Source organism: Rhinoraja longicauda, chromosome 30 (assembly GCF_053455715.1).
Source record: "Rhinoraja longicauda isolate Sanriku21f chromosome 30, sRhiLon1.1, whole genome shotgun sequence".
NCBI classification, from domain to species: domain Eukaryota; kingdom Metazoa; phylum Chordata; class Chondrichthyes; order Rajiformes; family Arhynchobatidae; genus Rhinoraja; species Rhinoraja longicauda.
The window spans coordinates 17,461,513-17,482,461 of NC_135982.1; the positions used below are offsets into that span (position 1 = coordinate 17,461,513).

The window sequence follows — 20,949 nt, forward strand, 5'->3', positions numbered from 1 at the left end:
CTACGCACGCTAGGGACACTTTTTGCATTTATAACAAAGCCAATTTACCTACATACCAGTACGCCTTTGGAGTGTGGGAAGAAACCGAAGATCTCGGAGAATACCCACGCGGTCACGCGGGGAGAACGTACAAACTCCGTACAGACAGCACCGTAATCGGGATCGAACCCGGATCTGCAGTGCTGCAAGGGCTGTTTAGGCAGTAACTCCACCACTGCGCCACCTCTGAAATCTTGCTCTCCAGATACTGACTGCCACACCTGGAGGGTTATGGACCAAGCGCAGGCAAGTGCGACTAGGGTAGCTGGGACATTGTTGGCCGGTGCGGGCGGGTTGGGCCGAAGGGCCTAGTTCCACACTGGATGACTCTATGATTCTATGACCTTCTACGTTACTGCAATGACTGCACTTCAAAAGAACCTCATCGGCTGTAAATCGACACGGAATGTCTAAACAGACGTAAAATGTCTATAAATTAAACAAAAAATGTAAATAGACATAAAATATATTTTTAAAAGCAATGTGTGTGTGGCCAGCACTGGAGTTCTGGAGTGTAGCTGGAGCCAGGGCTCACACTGATGTCACGGTGTGTGGCTGGTGCCTGGCAAGAGGTCCACACTTCTCGGGATCAGGAACACGGGCATGATTACAACCCGGACTGACACCCGGAGTTGCTTGTTTCTTTCTCGCTCCCCTTAAGTTCAGTGGAAAATTTATAGCAATGCCGTGTAACATGTAAAAATAAGTTTTGTTTAGCTTATTGTCGCGTGTACCGAGGTACAGTGAAAAGCTTTCGTAGCGTGCTAACCAGTCATCGGAAAGGCACAACAATCGAGCCATTCACAGTGTACAGTTGCATGATAAGGGAATATTGTGTTCAGTTTTGGTCTCCTAATTTGAGGAAGGACATCCTTGTAATTGAGGCAGTGCAGCGTAGGTTCACGAGATCGATCCCTGGGATGGCGGGACTGTCATATGAGGAAAGATTGAAAAAACTAGGCTTGTATTCACTGGAGTTTAGAAGGATGAGAGGGGATCTTATAGAAACACATAAAACTATAAAAGCACTGGACAAGCTAGATGCAGGACAAATGTTCCCCAATGTTGGGAGAGTCCAGAACCAGGGGCCACAGTCTTAGAATAAAGGGGAGGCCATTTAAAACTGAGGTGAGAAGGAACCTTTTCACCCAGAGAGTTGTGAATTTGTGGTATTCTCTGCCACAGAGGGCAGTGGAAGCCAAATCACTGGATGGATTTAAGAGAGAGTTAGATAGAGCTCTAGGGGCTAGTGGAATCAAGGGATATGGGGAGAGGTTATTGATTGTGGATGATCAGCTGCGATCACAATGAATGGTGAGTTCTAGCTTGAAGGGCCAAATGGCCTCCTCCTGCACCTATTTTCTATGTTTCTATGTTTCTATGTTTATAATAAAGTTTTGCACAAGGTAAAGCCAACAACGTCCGATCAAGGACAGCCTGAGGGTCACCAATGACGTAGACAGTAGTTACATAAAGTGACATATAATTGAATTAAATTGAATTAAATACTTTAACCAGAGGACCCGGGGAAAACCCACGCGGTCACAGGCTTGCATCAAAGGGCACCTTCACAATGACCAGGTCGATCTGTTCTGAACTTCCATTATCTTGGTCAGCAGACCAGCTATTTGGAAGTGTAACCAGGAATGTAAATAAACAAAAGCTCTCTCTCATTCACATTGACCATTCTCTTTCTTCCTTTATTGGAATCTCTATCTATATTGATGTGGGACTGTATTAATTAATCGCCTCCAATTTTCTAGTGGAGTCATAGAGAGAAACAGCAAGTCCTTGGTGACTTGGTTTTTATCCCTGCTCATATTCTGCTTGGGCAGCTTACAGCCCAACGGTATGAATATCGAATTCTCCAATCTGAAGTTACAAAAGTTAAGGACAATCATGAGTGGAATAGATCGGACAGAGTCGGACAGAGTCTCTTGCCCAGAGCAGGGGAATCAAGTCCCAGAGGTTATAGGTTTAAGGTGAAGGCGGAAAAATATAGTAGGAATCTGAGGGGAAACCTTTTCACTCAAAGGGTGATGGGTGCATGCAACGAGCTGCCAGAGGAGGTAGTTGTGGCAGGGGATGTTGCAACGTTTAAGAAACAGTTAGGTACATGGATAGGACAGGTTTGGAGGGATATGGGCCACACACAGGCAGGTGGGATGTGTAGATGGGACATGTTGGTTGGTGTAGGCAACTTGAGCCGAAGGGCCTATTTCCATGCTGTTTGACTCTTTGACTTTAACCTCCCTTCACCCTCTCTCTTTGTTTGCTCCCCCCCCCCCCCACCCTCGCCACCTCAGTGTGCACCCATTTGTCCCACTACTCCACCCCTCTTTTCCTCTCCCCCTGTCCTATTCCACCCATATCACTCCCTCTGGATTTACAATTAACTCCTCATCTATCCTTATCAGGCACCATTTTGTCTCTTTTTCATCTCTAGGCTTTGTCCACCCATCAGTCAATCTCAGCCCCTCTCACCTGCATTCATCTATCACTTGCCGGTCTGTATTCTGCCCCCACCACTTTTCCAGCTTTCTCCCCCCTTCTGCAATCAATCTGAAGAAGGGTCCCGATCAAAACGACCGTCCGTCCGTTTCCTCCACAGACGCTGCCTGACCCGTTGAGTTAGTTCAGGGCTGCTGAGCATCAAACACCGACTCACACTGATCCTACACTCATCCCATCAACTCTGCCCAGGTTCCACCACTCAGCTACACACTGGGGGTGGCACAGTGGCAAGGCTGGTCGAGCCGCCGACTCACAGTGCCAGAGATCCGGGTCTGATCCTGACCTCAGGTGCTGTTTTCTCACATTCTTGCTGTGATTGAGCTGGTTTCCTCCAGGTGCTCTGGTTTCCTCCCACATCCCAAACCATCATGCACGGTTTGTAGGTTAATTTTTTCCTCTGTAAGTTTCCCCTCGTGTGTCGGAAGTGGATGAGAAATTGGAATAACATAGAACTAGTTCTATGTGCGCAAGTACTATTGCAACGTTTAAGAAACATTTCGACAGGTACATGGGATATGGGCCATACGCAGGCATGTGGGAGTAGTGCAGGTGGGTCATGTTGGTCGGTGTGGGCAGCTTGGGCTGAAGGGCCTGTTTCCATGCTATATGACTCCATGACTAGTGTGAACAGGCGATTGACGGTCAGCATGTACTTGGGGGGCCAAAGAGCCTGTTTCCATTCCGTTTCTCTAAAATGAAGACTAAAACTGGACACTCTCCCTCCCAACAGCACAATGTGTGGGTCATTGGTGCAGTTGTACACCTGGAACAGAGTACCTGTACCAGGGGCGTAGCCAGGTTCTAGAGTTAGGGGGAGCGAGCACATCAAAAAAGGTGCCATGACACATACCAAACAATTTAAAACTCATTATACATTTATATTTTGTGTTTAAAATCAAAAACACAAGGAAGATACAGTTTTAAAGGAAGTACATAAATTGTTATTTTGTATTTAAAATCAAAACACAATAAAAAAAGTTTTGAATTGAGATTCATATTCATTTCGCATATTTTTAGACAATAGACAACAGACAATAGGTGCAGGAGGAGGCCATTCGGCCCTTCGAGCCAGCACCGCCATTCAATGTGATCATGGCTGATCACTCTCAATCAGTACCCCGTTCCTGCCTTCTCCCCATACCCCCTGACTCTGCTATCCTTAAGAGCTCTATCTAGCTCTCTTTTGAATGCATTCAGAGAATTGGCCTCCATAGTTTTCATATCATTTTCAAAAAGCTGAACCAAATGAGAAGCCGTTACCAGATCTAGACTACTACTTTTCTGTAAATATGTGGATAAATTGAAAGCCTTGTCTAGCACTACTCCAGAATATAAGAACAACTAAGAATTCATAAGTACTGAGTGTTTCCAGTATACCCTTTGCCTCAGCGAGCTGCTGAGGAGCACAGTTTTTTAATCTCACCATCCAGAATTCTTTGCAGAGCAACAACCATTGCTGATACATTCTGCAAGACTGCCTCTACTGCTGACTTTCTGGACGCCCATCTAGTATCACAAGGTTTCTTTAGAGTCAGTGCGAAAGATTTGATCTGACTGCGTTGTTCTTCTTTTCGTACTGAAAGACGAGGTAAACGGCCAGTCAGAGAGGAGGTTATGACGTCACGGTTTGTTTTGGTTCCCCAGGTGCCAGGGGCCACCAACGCATCACAGGAGATTGAGCCTGATTGAGCCATCAGTCTGAAGAAGGGTCTCGACCCGAAACGTCACCCATTCCTTCTCTCCTGAGATGCTGCCTGACCTGCTGAGTTACTCCAGCATTTTGTGAATAAACAGGAGATTGAGCAGACTGTTCAAAACACTGGGAGGTTGGTCAAATAAAGTAATGACTCCGGAAAGTTCTTCCAAGGCCATGCGATTAAAAAAACAATAAAAAATAATGAGATTCGACTTTGATCGCACAAGTGAACTAAAGAGTTAAAAGATTCACAGCGGTCGCTCTCCTTTGCTCCCCCATTAGCTACGCCACTGACCCATCCACCACCTTGGGTACTGTGCAGAAATGGCTGCCTGATCGCTGGTGGCCTTTGCAAGCCTTGTTACAGCATAAGGTAACATGGGGGCGAGGTTGTACACTGGTAATCCTTGATGCAGGAGCAGGTTTAAGTTTGAGAAGTTTTGAAATTGCGTAATTGAGAAATTAGTGTAACTTCACAACTCTGGAAAAAAATCAAGTAGTGTGACTTCAGAAAATCAAAACGTGACTGTCCCATGTAAACCCTCCTAGTCATGTATCCTTCAATTCTGGTCCTCTGTGGCTTCTAGGGTTTCTGTGGTCAAGTGCGTCTTCCGCTGACTTGGCCAGTATTTGTTTGTTTATTTATTTATTTAAAGTAGGTCATTTGTCCATCAAGTCCTTACTGATTCTCAGCCAAGTCATCTCATCTATCCCATGCACATTCTCCTTATTTTCCTGTACCCTGCAACCTGTTCTCCCTCACACTTGCCCTCTTTGGTTCATTTAACACCTACTGTAGCTGCATTAAATGATGATTTACAGTAAATAATTAACCTGCCAGCACATTTCTGGGATGTGGGCGGGGAGAACTCGAACTTGAATCGCTGGAGCTGTGAGCTAGCAGCAATGACTGCTCTGTCACGCTTTCACAGGAGATTGAGCCTGATTGAGCCATCAGTCTGAAGAAGGGTCTCGACCTGAAACGTCACCCATTCCTTCTCTCCTGAGATGCTGCCTGACCTGCTGAGTTACTCCTGCATTTTGTGAATAAACAGGAGATTGAGCAGACAGTTCAAAACACTGGGAGGTTGGTCAAATAAAGTAATGACTCCGGACTCCGGAAAGTTCTTCCAAGGCCATGCGATTAAAAAAACAATGAAAAATAATGAGATTCGACTTTGATCGCACAAGTGAACTAAAGAGTTAAAAGATTCACAGCGGTCGCTCTCCTTTGCTCCCCCATCCACCACCTTGGGTACTGTGCAGAAATGGCTGCCTGATCGCTGGTGGCCTTTGCAAGCCTTGTTACAGCATAAGGTAACATGGGGGCGAGGTTGTGCACTGGTAATCTTTGATGCAGGAGTCGCTGGAAGAGCAGGTTTAAGTTTGAGAAGTTTTGAAATTGTGTAATTGAGAAATTAGTGTAACTTCACAACTCTGGAAAAAAATCAAGTAGTGTGACTTCAGAAAATCAAAACGTGACTGTCCCATGTAAACCCTCCTAGTCATGTATCCTTCAATTCTGGTCCTCTGTGGCTTCTAGGGTTTCTGTGGTCAAGTGTGTCTCCCGCTGACTTGGCCAGTATTTGTTTGTTTATTTATTTAAGTCCATCAAGTCCTTACTGATTCTCAGCCAAGTCATCTCATCTATCCCATGCACATTCTCCTTATTTTCCTGTACCCTGCAACCTGTTCTCCCTCACACTTGCCCTCTTTGGTTCATTTAACACCTATTGTAGCTGCATTAAATGGTGATTTACAGTAAATAATTAACCTGCCAGCACATTTCTGGGGTGTGGGTGGGGAGAACTCGAGCTTGAATCGCTGGAGCTGTGAGATAGCAGCAATGACTGCTCTGTCACGCTTTCAAAGATCTGCACAGACCATGGGTAGGTTAGTCCCACTCCCCTGATCATTCCCAAAACCTGCAAAGTATATTTTACAGATGTTTAGGTTTAAGCTTACTTTTAGGGTTATCATTGTCACGTGTACCGAGGGTACAATGAAAAGCTTTGCTTTGCATGTATCCAAACAAGTTTTCTCCTGGGCACGGTGGCGCTGCGGTAGAGTTGTTGCCTTACAGCGCCAGACTATGGCTGCTGTCTGTAGGGAGTTTGTACGCTCTCCCCGTGACCCCATGGGTTTTCTCCTAGATCTTCGGTTGCCTCCCACACTCCGAAGATGTACAGGTTTGTAGGTTAATTGGCTTTGGTTTGTATGCTTGGTATAAGTGTAAATTATCCCTAGTGTGTGTAGGCTTGTGTTAATGTGCAGGGATTTGCTGGCTGGTGTGGACGATGGGCTGAAGGGCCTGTTTCCACGCTGCATCTCTAAAACTAAAACTAAAAATTAAAACTAAAGATCAGATAATTATATAAATAAAATCAAGACGTACACATGGATATTCTATCCAGAGATGCTGCCTATCCCGCTGAGATACTCCAGCACTTTGTGTCTATCTCCAATGTAACCCGGCATCTGCAATTCCTTCCGACACATACAAGTAAATACGAGCAAAGAGTGGACCACATAGTGGAGTGGAGATGCATAGTGGTGCATCAGTTCCATAGACAAAGTCCAATGTCCGCAATAACATGGAGGTGAATGGGACAGACGCTAGCTTGTGGTAGGACGATTCAGAAGCTGATGACAGAGGGGAAGAAGCTGTTTCCAAGTCTGGTGGTGCGCGCTTGCAAGCTTCATAGAAATTTTAATAAACCTGCTTCCACTGCCCTTTCAGTTCATGTCATAACATCTCTTGCATAACATTTATTCTTTCGTCTCCCTTCTGGTTCTTCTGTTAATTTTATGTACCTCTGGTTTCTGACTCTACTCAGTAGAAATGCATTATCCTTCAGGAGGTAAATATTTGTTTTTACAATAAAGTGCTCTCCTGAGCAATCACTGCTCCCTCTTTGTGAATGTTGTCTGAAATACTGGGTTATCCTGGGAAGTCTCAAAGCCTTGCTTCTTGTTGTCAATGCTAAAATGTATTTGTCCAGTTTCTATCACTTTAGATTCATCAATCTTTGAGATCATTGAGACATTAATAGTGAAGAATGATATATGGGAAGAAGTCCTCACCCCCCAGTGATGACCCCTTCTCCCGTTTCCAATGGACCCCCTCCTCTTGGACCCCCCCCCCCCCCGGTTGGCCAACTACCCTCACTAGAACTTTTCATCTCCAACTGCCGGCGTGACATTAACCGCCTCAAATTCTCCACTCCCCTGACTCACTCTAACCTCTCCCCTCCTGAACGTGCAGCCCTCCACTCACACTGCAACAACCCTGACTTAGTCATCAAACCCGCTGACAAGGGAGGTGCTGTGGTAGTCTGGCATGCTGACCTCTACCGGACCGAGGCCAGACGACAACTCTCCGACACCTCCTCCTACTTATCCTTGGACCATGACCCCACCGACGAGCACCAGACCTTAATCATCAGCACCATCACGGACCTCACCATTTCCGGCGATCTACCCTCTAATGCCTCCAAACTTATCGTTCCCCAGCCCCGCACGGCCCGATTCTACCTCCTACCTAAAATCCATAAACAGAACTGTCCCGGCAGACCCATTGTTTCTGCCTGTTCATGTCCCACCGAACTTATTTCCACCTACCTCGACCCCATCCTATCCCCCCTGGTCAAATCTCTCCCCACCTATGTCCAAGACACATCACATGCTCTCCATCTCCTCGATAACTCCCGGTTCCCAGGCCCCCACTCCCTCATCTTTACCATGGATGTCCAGTCACTCTACACTTTCATCCCCCACAAGGATGATCTTGAAGCTCTCCGTTTCTTCCTCGACCGTAGAACCAGCCAATCCCCATCTACCAACACTCTCCTCCGCCTAGCAGAGCTGGTTCTTACCCTTAACAACTTCTCCTTTGACTCCTCCCACTTCCTCCAAACCAGAGGCATAGCTATGGGTACTCGCATGGGCCCTAGCTACGCCTGCCTCTTTGTCGGGTACGTCGAACAATCCCTGTTCCAGACGTACACTGGCCCCATCCCCAAACTCTACCTCCGCTACATCGACGACTGCATTGGTGCTACCTCTTGTACCCACGCAGAACTCACTGACTTCATACACTTCACTTCCAATTTCCATCCTGCCCTTAAATATACTTGGACTATCTCTGACATCTCCCTCCCGTTTCTGGACCTCACCATCTCCTTCACAGGAGACAGACTAGTGACGGACATTTACTATAAACCCACTGACTCGCACAGCTATCTGAACTACACTTCTTCCCACCCGATCCCCTGCAAAATGTCTATCCCCTACTGCCAATTCCTCCGTCTACGCCGCATCTGCGCCCGGGATGAGGTGTTTCACACTAGGGCATCAGAGATGTCCTCATTCTTCAGGAAACGGGGCTTCCCCTCTTCCACTATAGATGAGGCTCTCACTAGGGTCTCTTCTACATCCCGCAGCTCCACTCTTGCTCGCCCTCCCCCCATTCGTAACAAGGACAGAATATCCCTCATTCTCACCTTCCACCCCACCAGCCAGCGTATCCAACAAATCATCCTCCAACATTTCCGTCACCTACAACGGGATCCCACTACTGGCCACATCTTCCCATCTCCTCCCCTTTCTGCGTTCCGCAGAGACCGTTCCCTCCATAACTCCCTGGTCCACTCGTCCCTTCCTACCCAAACCACCCCATCCCCGGGCACCTTCCCCTGCAACCGCAGGAGATGCAACACCTATCCCTTTACCTCCCCCCTCAATTCCATCCAAGGACCCAAACAGTATTTCCAGGTGAGACAAAGGTTCACCTGCACCTCCTCTAACCTCATCTATTGTATCCGCTGCTCTAGATGTCAACTTCTTTACATCGGCGAAACCAAACGCAGACTCGGCGATCGTTTCGCTCAACACCTTCGCTCAGTCTGCCTTAACCAATCTGATCTCCCGGTGGTTGAGCACTTCAACTCCCCCTCCCACTCCCAGTCTGACCTTTCTGTCTTGGGCCTCCTCCAGGGCCATAAAGAGGCCCACCAGAAATTGGAGGAACAGCACCTCATATTTCGCTTGGGCAGCTTGCAGCCCAGCGGTATGAACATTGACTTCTCCAACTTCCCTCTCTACCTCTCCCCCTTCCCAGTTCTCTCTCTATCTTCCTGTCTCCACCTATATCCTTCCTTTGTCCTGCCCCCCTGACATCAGTCTGAAGAAGGGTCTCGACCCAAAACGTCACCCATTCCTTCTCTCCTGAGATGCTGCCTGACCTGCTGAGTTACTCCAGCATTTTGTGAAATATATACCTTCGATTTGTACTAGCATCTGCAGTTATTTTCTTAAAGATACATATTTAATATTCCTGAGCCTAGAGATATTTGTTTATATTTGTTTATGCGATGAATTGGTTATCCTAATGTTGAATGGAAAAGTTGAACAAAGAGAAATATCTTTAATTGTGCAGTTTACAGAACTCAGTGTCCCAGAGTAAGGGTGTATTGTTGGTTTCAGTCTATTCCCAAATTATGTGTTCTCACAGCTACCAAACCGAGCCCAGCATGTGCAATCCGTGCAGCCAAATCGTAAAGGAAGAGAATGAGCAAATACTGCACAGATACCACCTGAGGTCATGGTCATGGGAATTGTGCATCAGTATCACAAACTGCATCACCCTGTTCAATGGCATTCCTTCGATACAGGTCCACCAACGATTTTGCTCCTTAGTTCCAGAGCCTTGCTGTATTCTTAATTTTGAGATGCCAGCCCACAAAGTCGGCTGCAAACATTCAGATAATAATCTGCCTTCTTATTCTTACCACCAAAGTGGATAACCTCACACTTATCCACATTAAACTGCATCTGCCATGCATCCGCCCACTCACACAACCTGTCCAAGTCACCCTGCAACCTCATAGAATCTTCCTCACAGTTCACACTACCACCCAGCTTTGTATCATCTGCAAATTTGCTAATGGTACTTTTAATCCCTTCATCCAAGTCATTAATGTATATTGTAAATAGCTGTGGTCCCAGCACTGCGGTACCCCACTAGTTACTGCCTGCCATTCTGAATGGGACCTATTTATCCCCACTCTTTCCTTTCTGTCTGTCAACCAATTTTCTATCCATGTCAGTACCCTACCCCCAATACCATGTGCTCTAATTTTGCCCACTAATCTCCTATGTGGGACCTTGTCGAAGGCTTTCTGAAAGTCAAGGTATACCACATCCACCGGCTCTCCCCTGTCAATTTTCCTAGTAACATTCTCAAAAGATTCCAGAAGATTAGTTCAACAAAGTCGGCTGCTGACGTCGGCTATGGGAAGGGATCTGCCTGCTCTGGCCGGGCTGGAGTACAAGAGCCCCTGCCACAGGGGGGCAAATTTGACCCGCCGATCGGTGCGGAAGTCCCGATGAGGTCAAGATCAGCCACCTCATCCGGCCGAGGCAACTCATTTTCGGGGGAATTTCAAGTGCGCGCACGTAATTTTGTCCAGGTAAACGGAGGTGCCGGTCCAACAGTTGCTGGAAAATTGGTGGTGGACATGTTCTACATTAGAAAACTTTGGACTGAAGTTCCCTGACATTCTGCAGTTGGGTTGTTCTCCTGTCTAAAGAGGCAAGGAGGATAAGAAAAGATATGACCGGATCTGATATCTTTAATCTTAAGCATTAAAGTTGCTCCCACTACAGATGCTGCTTAAACATTGGTAACCCTAGTTTTAGACAATAGACAACAGACGATAGGTGCAGGAGTAGGCCATTCAGCCCTTCGAGCCAGCACCACCATTCAATGTGATCATGGCTGATCATTCTCAATCAGTACCCCGTTCCTGCCTTCTCCCCATACCCCCTGACCGCTATTCTTAAGAGCTCTGTCTAGCTCTCTCTTGAATGCATTCAGAGAATTGGCCTCCACTGAGGCAGTGAATTCCACAGATTTACAACTCTCTGACTGAAAAAGTTTTTCCTCATCTCCGTTCTAAATGCCCTACCCTTTATTCTTAAACTGTGGCCCCTGGTTCTGGACTCCCCCAACATTGGGAACATGTTTCCTGCCTCTAACGTGTCCAACCCCCTAATAATTTTATATGTTTCGATAAGATCCCGTCTCATCCTTCTAAATTCCAGTGTATAAAATCCTAGCCACTCCAGTCTTTCAACATATGATAGTCCCGCCATTCCGGGAATTGACCTAGTAAACCTACGCTGCAAGCCCTCAATAGCAAGAATATCCTTCCTCATATTTGGAGACCAAAACTGCACACAGTACTCCAGGTGCGGTCTCACTAGGACCCTATACAACTGCAGAAGGACCTCTTTGCTTCTACACTCAACTCCTCTTGTTATGAAGGCCAACATTCCATTGGCTTTCTTCATTGCCTGCTGTACCTGTATGCTTCCTTTCAGTGACTAATGCACTAGGGCACCCAGATCTCGTTGTACGCCCTCTTTTCCTAACTTGACACCATTCAGATAATAATCTGTCTTCTTATTCTTACCACCAAAGTGGATAACCTCACACATATCCACATTAAATTGCATCTGCCATGCATCCGCCCACTCACACAACCTGTCCAAGTCACCCTGCAACCTCATAGCATCTTCCTCACAGCTCACACTACCACCCAGCTTTGTATCATCTGCAAATTTGCTAATGGTACTTTTAATCCCTTCATCCAAGTCATTAATATATATTGTAAATAGCTGCGGTCCCAGCACCGAGCCTTGCAGTACCCCACTAGTCACTACCTGCCATTCTGAAAGGGATCCATTTATCCCCACTCTTTGCTTTCTGTCTGTCAACCAATTTTCTAACCATGTCAGTACCCTACCCCCAATACCATGTGCTCTAATTTTGCCCACTAATCTCCTATGTGGGACCTTGTCGAAGGCTTTCTGAAAGTCGAGGTACACCACATCCACTGGCTCTCCCTTGTCAATTTTCCTAGTAACATCCTCAAAAAATTCCAGATGATTAGTCAAGCATGATTTCCCCTTCGTAAATCCATGCTGACTCGGAACGATCCTGTTACTGCTATCTAAATGCTCCACAATTTCGTCTTTTATAATTGACTCCAGCATCTTCCCCACCACTGATGTCAGACTAACTGGTCTATAATTTCCCGTTTTTTCTCTCCCTCCTTTCTTAAAAAGTGGGATAACATTAGCTAGCCTCCAATCCACAGGAACTGATCCTGAATCTATAGAACATTGGAAAATGATCACCAATGCGTCCACAATTTCTAGAGCCACCTCCTTAAGTACTCTGGGATGCAGACCATCAGGCCCTGGGGATTTATCAGCCTTCAGTCCCATCAGTCTACCCAACACCATTTCCTGCCTAATGTGAATCTCCTTCAGTTCCTCCGTCACCCTGGGATCTCTGGCCACTAGAACATCTGGGAGATTGTTTGTATCTTCCTTAGTGAAGACAGATCCAAAGTACCGGTTCAACTCGTCTGCCATTTCCTTGTTCCCCATAATAAATTTCCCTGCTTCTGACTTCAAGGACCCACATTTGCTTTGACTATTTTTTTCCTCTTCACATACCTAAAAAAGCTTTTACTATCCTCCTTTATATTATTGGCTAGCTTACCCTCGTACCTCATCTTTTCTCCCCGTAATGCCTTTTTAGTTATCTTCTGTTGCTCTTTAAAAGATTCCCAATCCTCTGGCTCCCCACTCCTCTTTGCTATGATATACTTCTCTTTTATTTTTATGTTGTCCTTGACTGCCCTTGTCAGCCACGGTTGCCTCTTACTCCCCTTAGAATCTTTCCTCCTCTTTGGGATAAATTGATCCTGCAACTCCTGCATTATTCCCAGGAATACCTGCCATTGTTGTTCCAACGTCTTCCCTGCTAGGGCCTCCTTCCAGTCAAATCTGGCCAGCTCCTGCCTCATGCCTCTGTAATCCCCTTTGCTATACTGTAATACTGACACTTCCGATTTTCCCTTCTCCCTCTCAATTTGTAGAGTAAAACTTATCATTTTGTGATCACTGCCTCCTAATGGCTCTTTAACCTCAAGTCCCCTTATCAGATCAGGTTGCACCATTTTCTGCCTGTTTTGAAATTTTAGACTTTTTTAAAATTATTGTCAATGCTGTTTTGTAATTACTACATCAAACTAGATACTCTCATGGAATTTCCTTGAAAAGACAGACTAACATTCAAGTCAAAATTCAGTTTAATTTTTATACTCATTGTATCAATCGTAACCTGCACTGAAAGTGAAGCACAATGGGAAACCCAGTATAAAATCCAGTGGGTGCAATTTGTGCATGAGAAAGGTACAGACCAAAGACATTTCATCTTTCTTAAACATTCTTTATTTTGTTGCCTCTATATACCATCACTTGCACAGTCTCCAAATACTTGTAGAGTATACAACTTACACACAGTATACACCAGAGTATGCCATCGGGCAGCTTTTCTCTTTTATTGTATTTATCAGCCATACATCCACTAGAGAAAGAAAACCTACAGGATTTTGTGCTGTCGTTTAGTATTGTCAGTGGGTTCGATCGGGCAAGATGAGAACTAGAGTCAGGAGTCAAGAGTCCAGAGTGTTTTATTGAAACTCTTAATTTGCAGCAGTTCTTGTCAATTAAGGGACAAGAGGTGTGAGATGCTTGCCCTCGTAAACTGGTCATTGGAAACAATCCAGGCCCCAGTCTGTCCACTAATCCACTATGTCATAAGAAAGGTGGGTGATATTTCAATGAATTATTGGTTGGGGTGGGAGCTGCTTTATGTCCTCATTGTCCACCCTGGGTAGTTCCACGGAACTGGCAAAATTTGCAGCAAAGCGACAACTACGGTACTCTGAAGCACCAATGGCCACTTTTGATTGTTGTGGTTGACGAACGAAAGAAGAATTATTATGTTGTCCTGAGCACTTTCACTGAGCCATTGTAATGATATAAAAAGAGAATGTATTGACAATAGAGATCCAGATAATCTCATTGATTAACAAGATTGAGACAGAGGGAAAGATGTGGGATACCCCATACCATACTTTGAAAATAACTTATTATTAATAATTGCATAGATTTACTGGTGGCAAATAAATACCTCCTTCAAATTCAGAGGATGTCAATGATTATTTCTTTGTATTGTGAATTGACCAGTAAAATCAGAGATGATTTGGAGTAAGGGTAAGAGGTTTGGAGAGGGATGCGAGAAAGAACTTCTTCTTCCAGACGTTGGGTGGACTCTGAAATTCACTGCTGGGGTGAGTGGAGGAGGCAGGTACTCTCATCACATCTGAAAAAGATCTAGATGAGCTCTAGAAATCACCAAGGCATAGAAGGTCTTGGACAATGTGCTCGTAAATGGCACCGAGAATATGCAGGTAAATGGGATTAATGTAGATTGGTACTCAATGGAAGATGTGCTTCTGTGCTGTGCATTTAAACGTTGTATGTTCTAACCTGCCTCTGAGCTGTATGACTCCATGACTCTACAATTGCAAACTGTGGTTCTCTATTTACCCCCGTTAGATTTTTGAAAATATACAGGGACAAGATTATATTCCTCCAGCAATAACTTCCATGGGTTCGTGAAGGAGGTTATTGTCACATGGTGCTCTATTGTTACTGGGTCCTTAAAAGGGATGCTTTTGCTTGCACAATGTTGATCTGGTCTTAGGGATTGGACACGTTGGAGGCAGGAAACATGTTTCCAATGTTGGGGGGAGTCCAGAACCAGGGGCCACAGTTTAAGAATAAGGGGTAGGCCATTTAGAACGGAGATGAGGAAAAACTTTTTCAGTCAGAGAGTTGTAAATCTGTGGAATTCTCTGCCTCAGAAGGCAGTGGAGGCCAATTCTCTGGATGCTTTCGAGAGAGAGCTAGATAGAGTTCTTAAAGATGGTGGAGTCAAGGGATATGGGGAGAAGGCGGGAACGGGGTACTGATTGAGAATGATCAGCCATGATTACATTGAATGGCGGTGCTGGCTCGAAGGGCCGAATGGCCTACTCCTGCACCTATTGTCTATTGTCTATTGTCTATTAGTCTATTAGTCAATGTGGACCAGGCAACATTCACACACTGCTGATGACAATTCACAGCTCTAGGTACATCTAGTGACAAAACTGACTCGTTAAAGAATTTAAGACAAGATGCTTTTCCAGTTGGTTACGAGGAGATATTAAAGCTGCTTTACACTTTCTGGACTGAAGGTGTGGTGCAACCAACGCAAGAAGAAAATGCACAGATCTCACAAGAGTACGGGTTTGCAGCAATCTGCTCTGGAAAGCAAAAAATGTAAAGTTTAGTTTTAGTTTAGTTTAGAGACACAGCGCGGAAACAAGCCCTTCGGCCCACCAAGTCCGCGCCGCCCAGCGATCCCCGTACACTAGCACTGTCCTACGCACACTCGGGACAATTTACAATCTTTACCAAAGCCGATTAACCCCGACAGACCTGTACATCTTTAGAGTGTGGGAGGAAACCGTAGCACCCGGGGAAAACCCACACGGTCACGTGGAGAGCGTACAGATAGCGCCCGTAGTCAGGATCGAACCCGGGTCTCTGGTGCTGTAAGGCAGCAACTCTACCGCTGCGCCACCGTGCTGCCCCTAAAGTAGTCCAAATTGCTTTACAAACCACACCGACTGAGTTCCATTCAAATCGACTTATTAACATTTCATGAGATATCTCAAAGAAAATGGTGGAAACGTTTGTTATGCAGCATCTGTGGAGAGGGAAGCTGAATCAATGTTTCCCATTCGAGACCTTTCAGGAGAATTTTTCTCTCCTTCTCGGTTCTAGTGAAACATTTTCTATCTGACGTGGTGTTAGCTCTGCGTGACTGCTGCTTAGCCTTCTGTTTCCAGCGTTTTTCTGTTTTTTATTTCACATTTGCAGCATCTGCGGGTGGTTGTTGATGTTCATCTCATTCCTTTGGACGAGCGCCAGAAACCGCAGGGAACCACAGGGGACAATTGCACGGTCAAAAAGATCCAAGAAGAGCAATTGGACAAAATCTACAAGCATTAAACGTGATAAGATAGTGTAGATCGAAACCTTTCACCCAGTGGTGCTTTTGGGGGAAAGAGTGCACCAGCTAGATATTAAGACAGGAGCCAATTTTTTCCCATGAATGACAGTGAAAATAATGTGCCCTTCCCGCAACCTTGATTGATTGATCGATCGATCGATCGATCAATTGATTGATTGATTGATACTTGATTATCACATGTGACATGTTACAGTGAAAATCTTTGTGTTGCATACCATACACAAGGTATGCAAAGAGTCACCACGTACAGAACACCGACAAAGTTACAAAGTGTTCATCACAGTCCCCAATGGTCCCTTTTCCTTAAAGTAGATATGAGGAATCAAGGTAGATTCTTGATTAGTACAGGTGTCAGAGGTTATGGGGAGAAGGCAGGAGAATGGGGTCTGGTAGGAGAAATAGATCAGCCATGATTGAATGGCGGAATAGACTTGTTATTCTACTCCTGTTCCTTATGGCATTATGACCTTTTCAGGGACAAGGCTGCGCAAAGAGTGGTGGGTGTCGCGAGCATGCTGCCAGGGGTAGTGATGGAGGCAGATATGATATTGTTGTCTTAGAGGCTTCTACATAGGCACATGGATGTTCAGGGGCTGGAGGGATATGGGTCATGTGCAGGCTGATGAAATTAGATTTCCTTGGCATCATATTCAGCACGGCATGTGCCGTACTTTTCTATGTTCTACATTCCACCCCCTCCCCTCTTAAACTATTAAGACAATTGGAGTGGGGCAGTTGGAGAAGCAGGGGGTACTTAATAACAAGTACTAATGGAATATCAATATGTTGTCAGGCGATGGCATCCAAGATTATGGAACCATCTGGGTATATGGATCTAAGATACAAACCATTGTAATACAATTGATTTGTAGAACAACAGAGAGGGACAGAATGGCCTCTCTCTGTTCCAATTTAATACAGAATGAAAGAAAAATGTATTTATACAAATTTTGGAGAATGCAACAAAAGCTCAAATATAAACATCACACACACACGTGGATATAAAACATTTTCATAATAAATCATTATTATTCCAAAAAAAATCCTTACCTTGCTGCTATGTTCATGATGAACACATTTATTTCTGCAAACCACATCCCAGAGAACGTGTGGCTTTGATTCACAGAATGATATTTAAGCTAAATGTTATAAAGAAGCATTGGCCTGATGACATTCTCCTCAATGCAGAAGAATTAGAGATGAGCCAGATGAATTATTTAAAATGATTAAAGTAATCGATGTGGTGGGGAGAGGGGATTTCAGAACAATTAATATGGGAACAGGACATGCAGGCGGAAATCAATGAGCAACTCTTCACACAAAGGCCAGCGGAGTTCGTTTGGTCTCCCTTTTCTCGAATGGCAGAGGTCCTGATGTAAATGCAGCTTTAAATACGCTGGTTGATGGCATTGGTTAGGGGGGTTAGGACATCAAAGAATATGCAACATAGGTAGATAAATAGATACCACTAGCTCCAATCCAACTGAATGGCAGTGAGGTTCCTCCATAGCAAGGGCACCATTTTGAGTCATTGTTTTATTTGGCAATGGTGTATGTTTGTTGTATAACTATTGAGTTCCAAGCCAAACGCAGTCCCATTAGGCATGATACTCTCTTCTGTTGGATAAAGGGAGCATGGAATTTTAAAGTATTTAGGTGGCATAGCAGTAGATCTACTGCCTTACAGCGCCAGAGTCCCAGGATTGAGCCTGACCATGGGTGCTGTCTGTACAGAGTCTGTACGTTCCCCCCCCGTGACCTGCATGTGTTTTCTCCGAGATCTTCGGTTTCCTCCCACACTCCAAAAACGCACAGGGCTGTAAAGTTAATTGGCTTGGTATAAAATGTAAAATTGTCCCTAGTGTTGCGTAGGGTAGTGTTAATGTGCGGGGATCGCTGGTCGGTGCGGACTCGGTGGGCCGAAGGGCCTGCTTCTGCGCTGCATCTCTAAACTAAACTAAACTAGAAGCTAATCGAAAACAAACATGAACTCTTTCAATGAAAGGTCAAACCCGTTTCCCAATTTGTTTTCTTCCTGAGATACTAAACTTAGCTCTTGCTCCACCCTGCAACGCTCCGGCGAAGCGAAACAAACAGGAAAATCCCTGGAGATCATTCCCCAAAAAGCAGCCCAGATGATTTACCATGGATCTTCTTTGCCACTAACCCCTCTCCCCCCAATCAATAGCGACGCGCCTAACTCCCTCTAATCAATAGCTAGAGAAATCCCACTCTCTAATCAAAAGCTACAGAACTCCTTTAATCAATAACTATGGAAATCTCTGCCTCCTATCAATAGCTACATACTTCATACTAGCTACATCAATAGCTATGTACTTCTCTCCCCAATCAATAAGCTCAGAAACCTCTCTCTCCGAACAATATCTCATACCTCTTGTCTTCAAGCTAATAGCTACAGATCTCTCTCTCTCTTTCTCCAGCTGATACTCGTTAACCTTTCATAAAATAAAATACAAAACATTGATGGAGTCATAGTCATACAGCGTGGAAACAGGCCCTTCCGCCCAGCATGCCCATACTGACCAACATGTCCCATCTACACTAGTCCCACCTGCCTGCATTTGACCCATATCCCTCTGAACCTGTCCTACCCAAATTCCCTTCACAACATAAGCACCATGATTTAAAAAACAAACAAATGTGCAAAATGGAGGCAGATCCACAACTGAGTCATTTTATAGCGTTATATTAATTTACAATATAATGATTGTATAGGCCAGGTGCGTGTTCCTGGAGCGGAGAAGAGTGAGGGGGGAATGTGAAGGAGGTGCACTAAATGGTGACACATGGATGGGGTAGATAGTAGGCATCTTCTCCCCTTAACAAAGACTAGAGTGCATGAGTGTACAGTAAGGACTAGCAGGGTTAGAGGGCTACTGAGTGCACAATCGGAATGTACTTGCACTGCCTGAGAAGGTAGGTGCTTGCACAAGTTGTATAAAGCATCTGGACTATCATGCATGAAAGACTATGGACCAAGTGCCGGTAGTAAATGGCCTGAGGTTAGATGCGTACTTGATGGTCAACGTAGACATGGCTGGCCGACGAGGTGCCTCCTTATGTGTCTCATGTCCCTACAGCGCTCCCCGTATATAACCCACATATAATTGTCTACTTATCCTGGGATTACTTACTCAGCAAGAGAAATACATAAGGAGCATCGGTCTTGGAACAAATGGATCTGAAAGAGTCGAGTAGGGATGGATTGTTGCACAAATCAGTGATGGCAGAGAAGGAGAAGCGGGAGTTCTTATACACGTCATTGTCCATCAGCCCCTTCAGTTGAGCAACATCGTTCAGTTGGAACTGGTAATCTCCCAACTTCGTAGGGGAAAAAAAACAACAGAGTTTAGCTACAGAACTGCAAGTTAATTTGCAATCCACATTTTCATTTAGATTAGTTTCGAGACACAGCGTGGAAACAGGCCCTTCGGCCCATCGAAACCGTGCCGACCATTGATCCCCGAACTGACACTATCCTAAACACACTAGCGACAATCTACAATTTTACCCAAGCCAATTAGCTTACAAACCTGTATGGCTTTAGAGTGTGGGAGGAGACCGGAGCAGATGGAGAAAACCCACATTGTCACGGGGAGAACGTACAAACTCCGTACAGACAGCACCCATAGTCAGGATCGAACCCCGGTGCCTGACGCTGTAATGCACCAATTCCACCGCTGCGCCACCGTGTAGCCCTATGTTCATTTGGACTTTTCAACATCTTCCTCCATTTAATTCCATTTCTCCTTTTCCTTCATTGTGGTGCAGCAGGTGGTGCCTCAGCCTCAACTGCTCCTGTGACCCTGGTTCAATCCTGACTTGGGCTGCTCTTTGTGTCTGTCTGATGTTATTCGATTTCTTTATTGTCTCACACTGCGTGTGCAAACCTACAACATGGTGGTAAAATAAAGCACAATGAAGCACATTGCAAATGTCAGGTAAGAATTGTACTCACCCGAATCATAACGGCAGTGGAGATACCACACAGAGGTGCAAGGAGCAGTGCCAAAGCTACAAGCATTCTCATGCTAGCTGACCTCTGAAGTTCAACGTTAACTGGTCGTTGGTGAGTTGCAGTGGCTTCTGTACTGCCAGGAGCTCTGAAGGTCTTTTAAAGTCTTGGTTAATGTTTATCAGTCTGAGGCAGTTCCAACTGTGTCACGGAACGAATTAAATCCAAAAAGAGTTTATAATTATCAGCCGCCCTCTCATGAGCAGCAGAGCTTCTCCAGTTGCCTTCAATGAAGGAGCTGGGCTTCACAGAATAAAGATGGCAAATGTACAGCAAAATGTGCATCGTACATATGCATTATGTACGCAGAATAACATGCATGTGTGCAGAAATCATTCACAATATATGCACATATACATGTGCACGTTGCAATAATACAATGGCATTTACTCACGCAATTGGAACTTTACTGTTGCTGGACTGGCAAATTGCTATTAATGCCTTGACTTTCAAGGTAGATGCACAGAGTCTCTTGCCCAGTGTCGGTGAATCGAGGACCAGAAGACATAGGTTTAAGGTGAAGGGGAAAAGATTTAATAGGGATCTGAGGGGTAACTTTTTCACACAAAGGGTGGTGGGTGTATGGAACAAGCTGCCAGATGAAGTAGTTGAGGCAGGGACTTTTAACGTTTAAAAAACAGTTAGACAGGTACTTGGAAA

General features: G+C 45.2%; 1 protein-coding gene across 1 annotated transcript; it reads right to left on the reverse strand.

The window, feature by feature from the left end:
• Positions 1-1,581: 1,581 nt before the first annotated feature.
• On the reverse strand, positions 1,582-20,298 carry LOC144607914 (guanylin-like). Its single transcript, XM_078425042.1, has 4 exons — positions 20,233-20,298; positions 19,409-19,595; positions 15,396-15,480; positions 1,582-1,663 (listed from the first exon to the last, which is right to left on the reverse strand). The coding sequence occupies exons 1-4, from the start codon at positions 20,296-20,298 to the stop codon at positions 1,582-1,584; spliced, it is 420 nt and encodes a 139-aa protein (XP_078281168.1).
• Between the last annotated feature and the right edge of the window lie 651 nt (positions 20,299-20,949).

Excerpts from the sequence above, each read along its gene's own strand:
- LOC144607914 (XM_078425042.1), bottom strand. The coding sequence starts at position 20,298 with ATGCTTGTAGCTTTGGCACTGCTCCTTGCACCTCTGTGTGGTATCTCC. Across the intron at positions 19,596-20,232 it reads CCACTGCCGTTATGATTCGG|TTGGGAGATTACCAGTTCCA; the intron begins GTGAGTACAATT and ends TCCCCTACGAAG. Across the intron at positions 15,481-19,408 it reads TTATGTATTTCTCTTGCTGA|AGCAGATTGCTGCAAACCCG; the intron begins GTAAGTAATCCC and ends TTTGCTTTCCAG.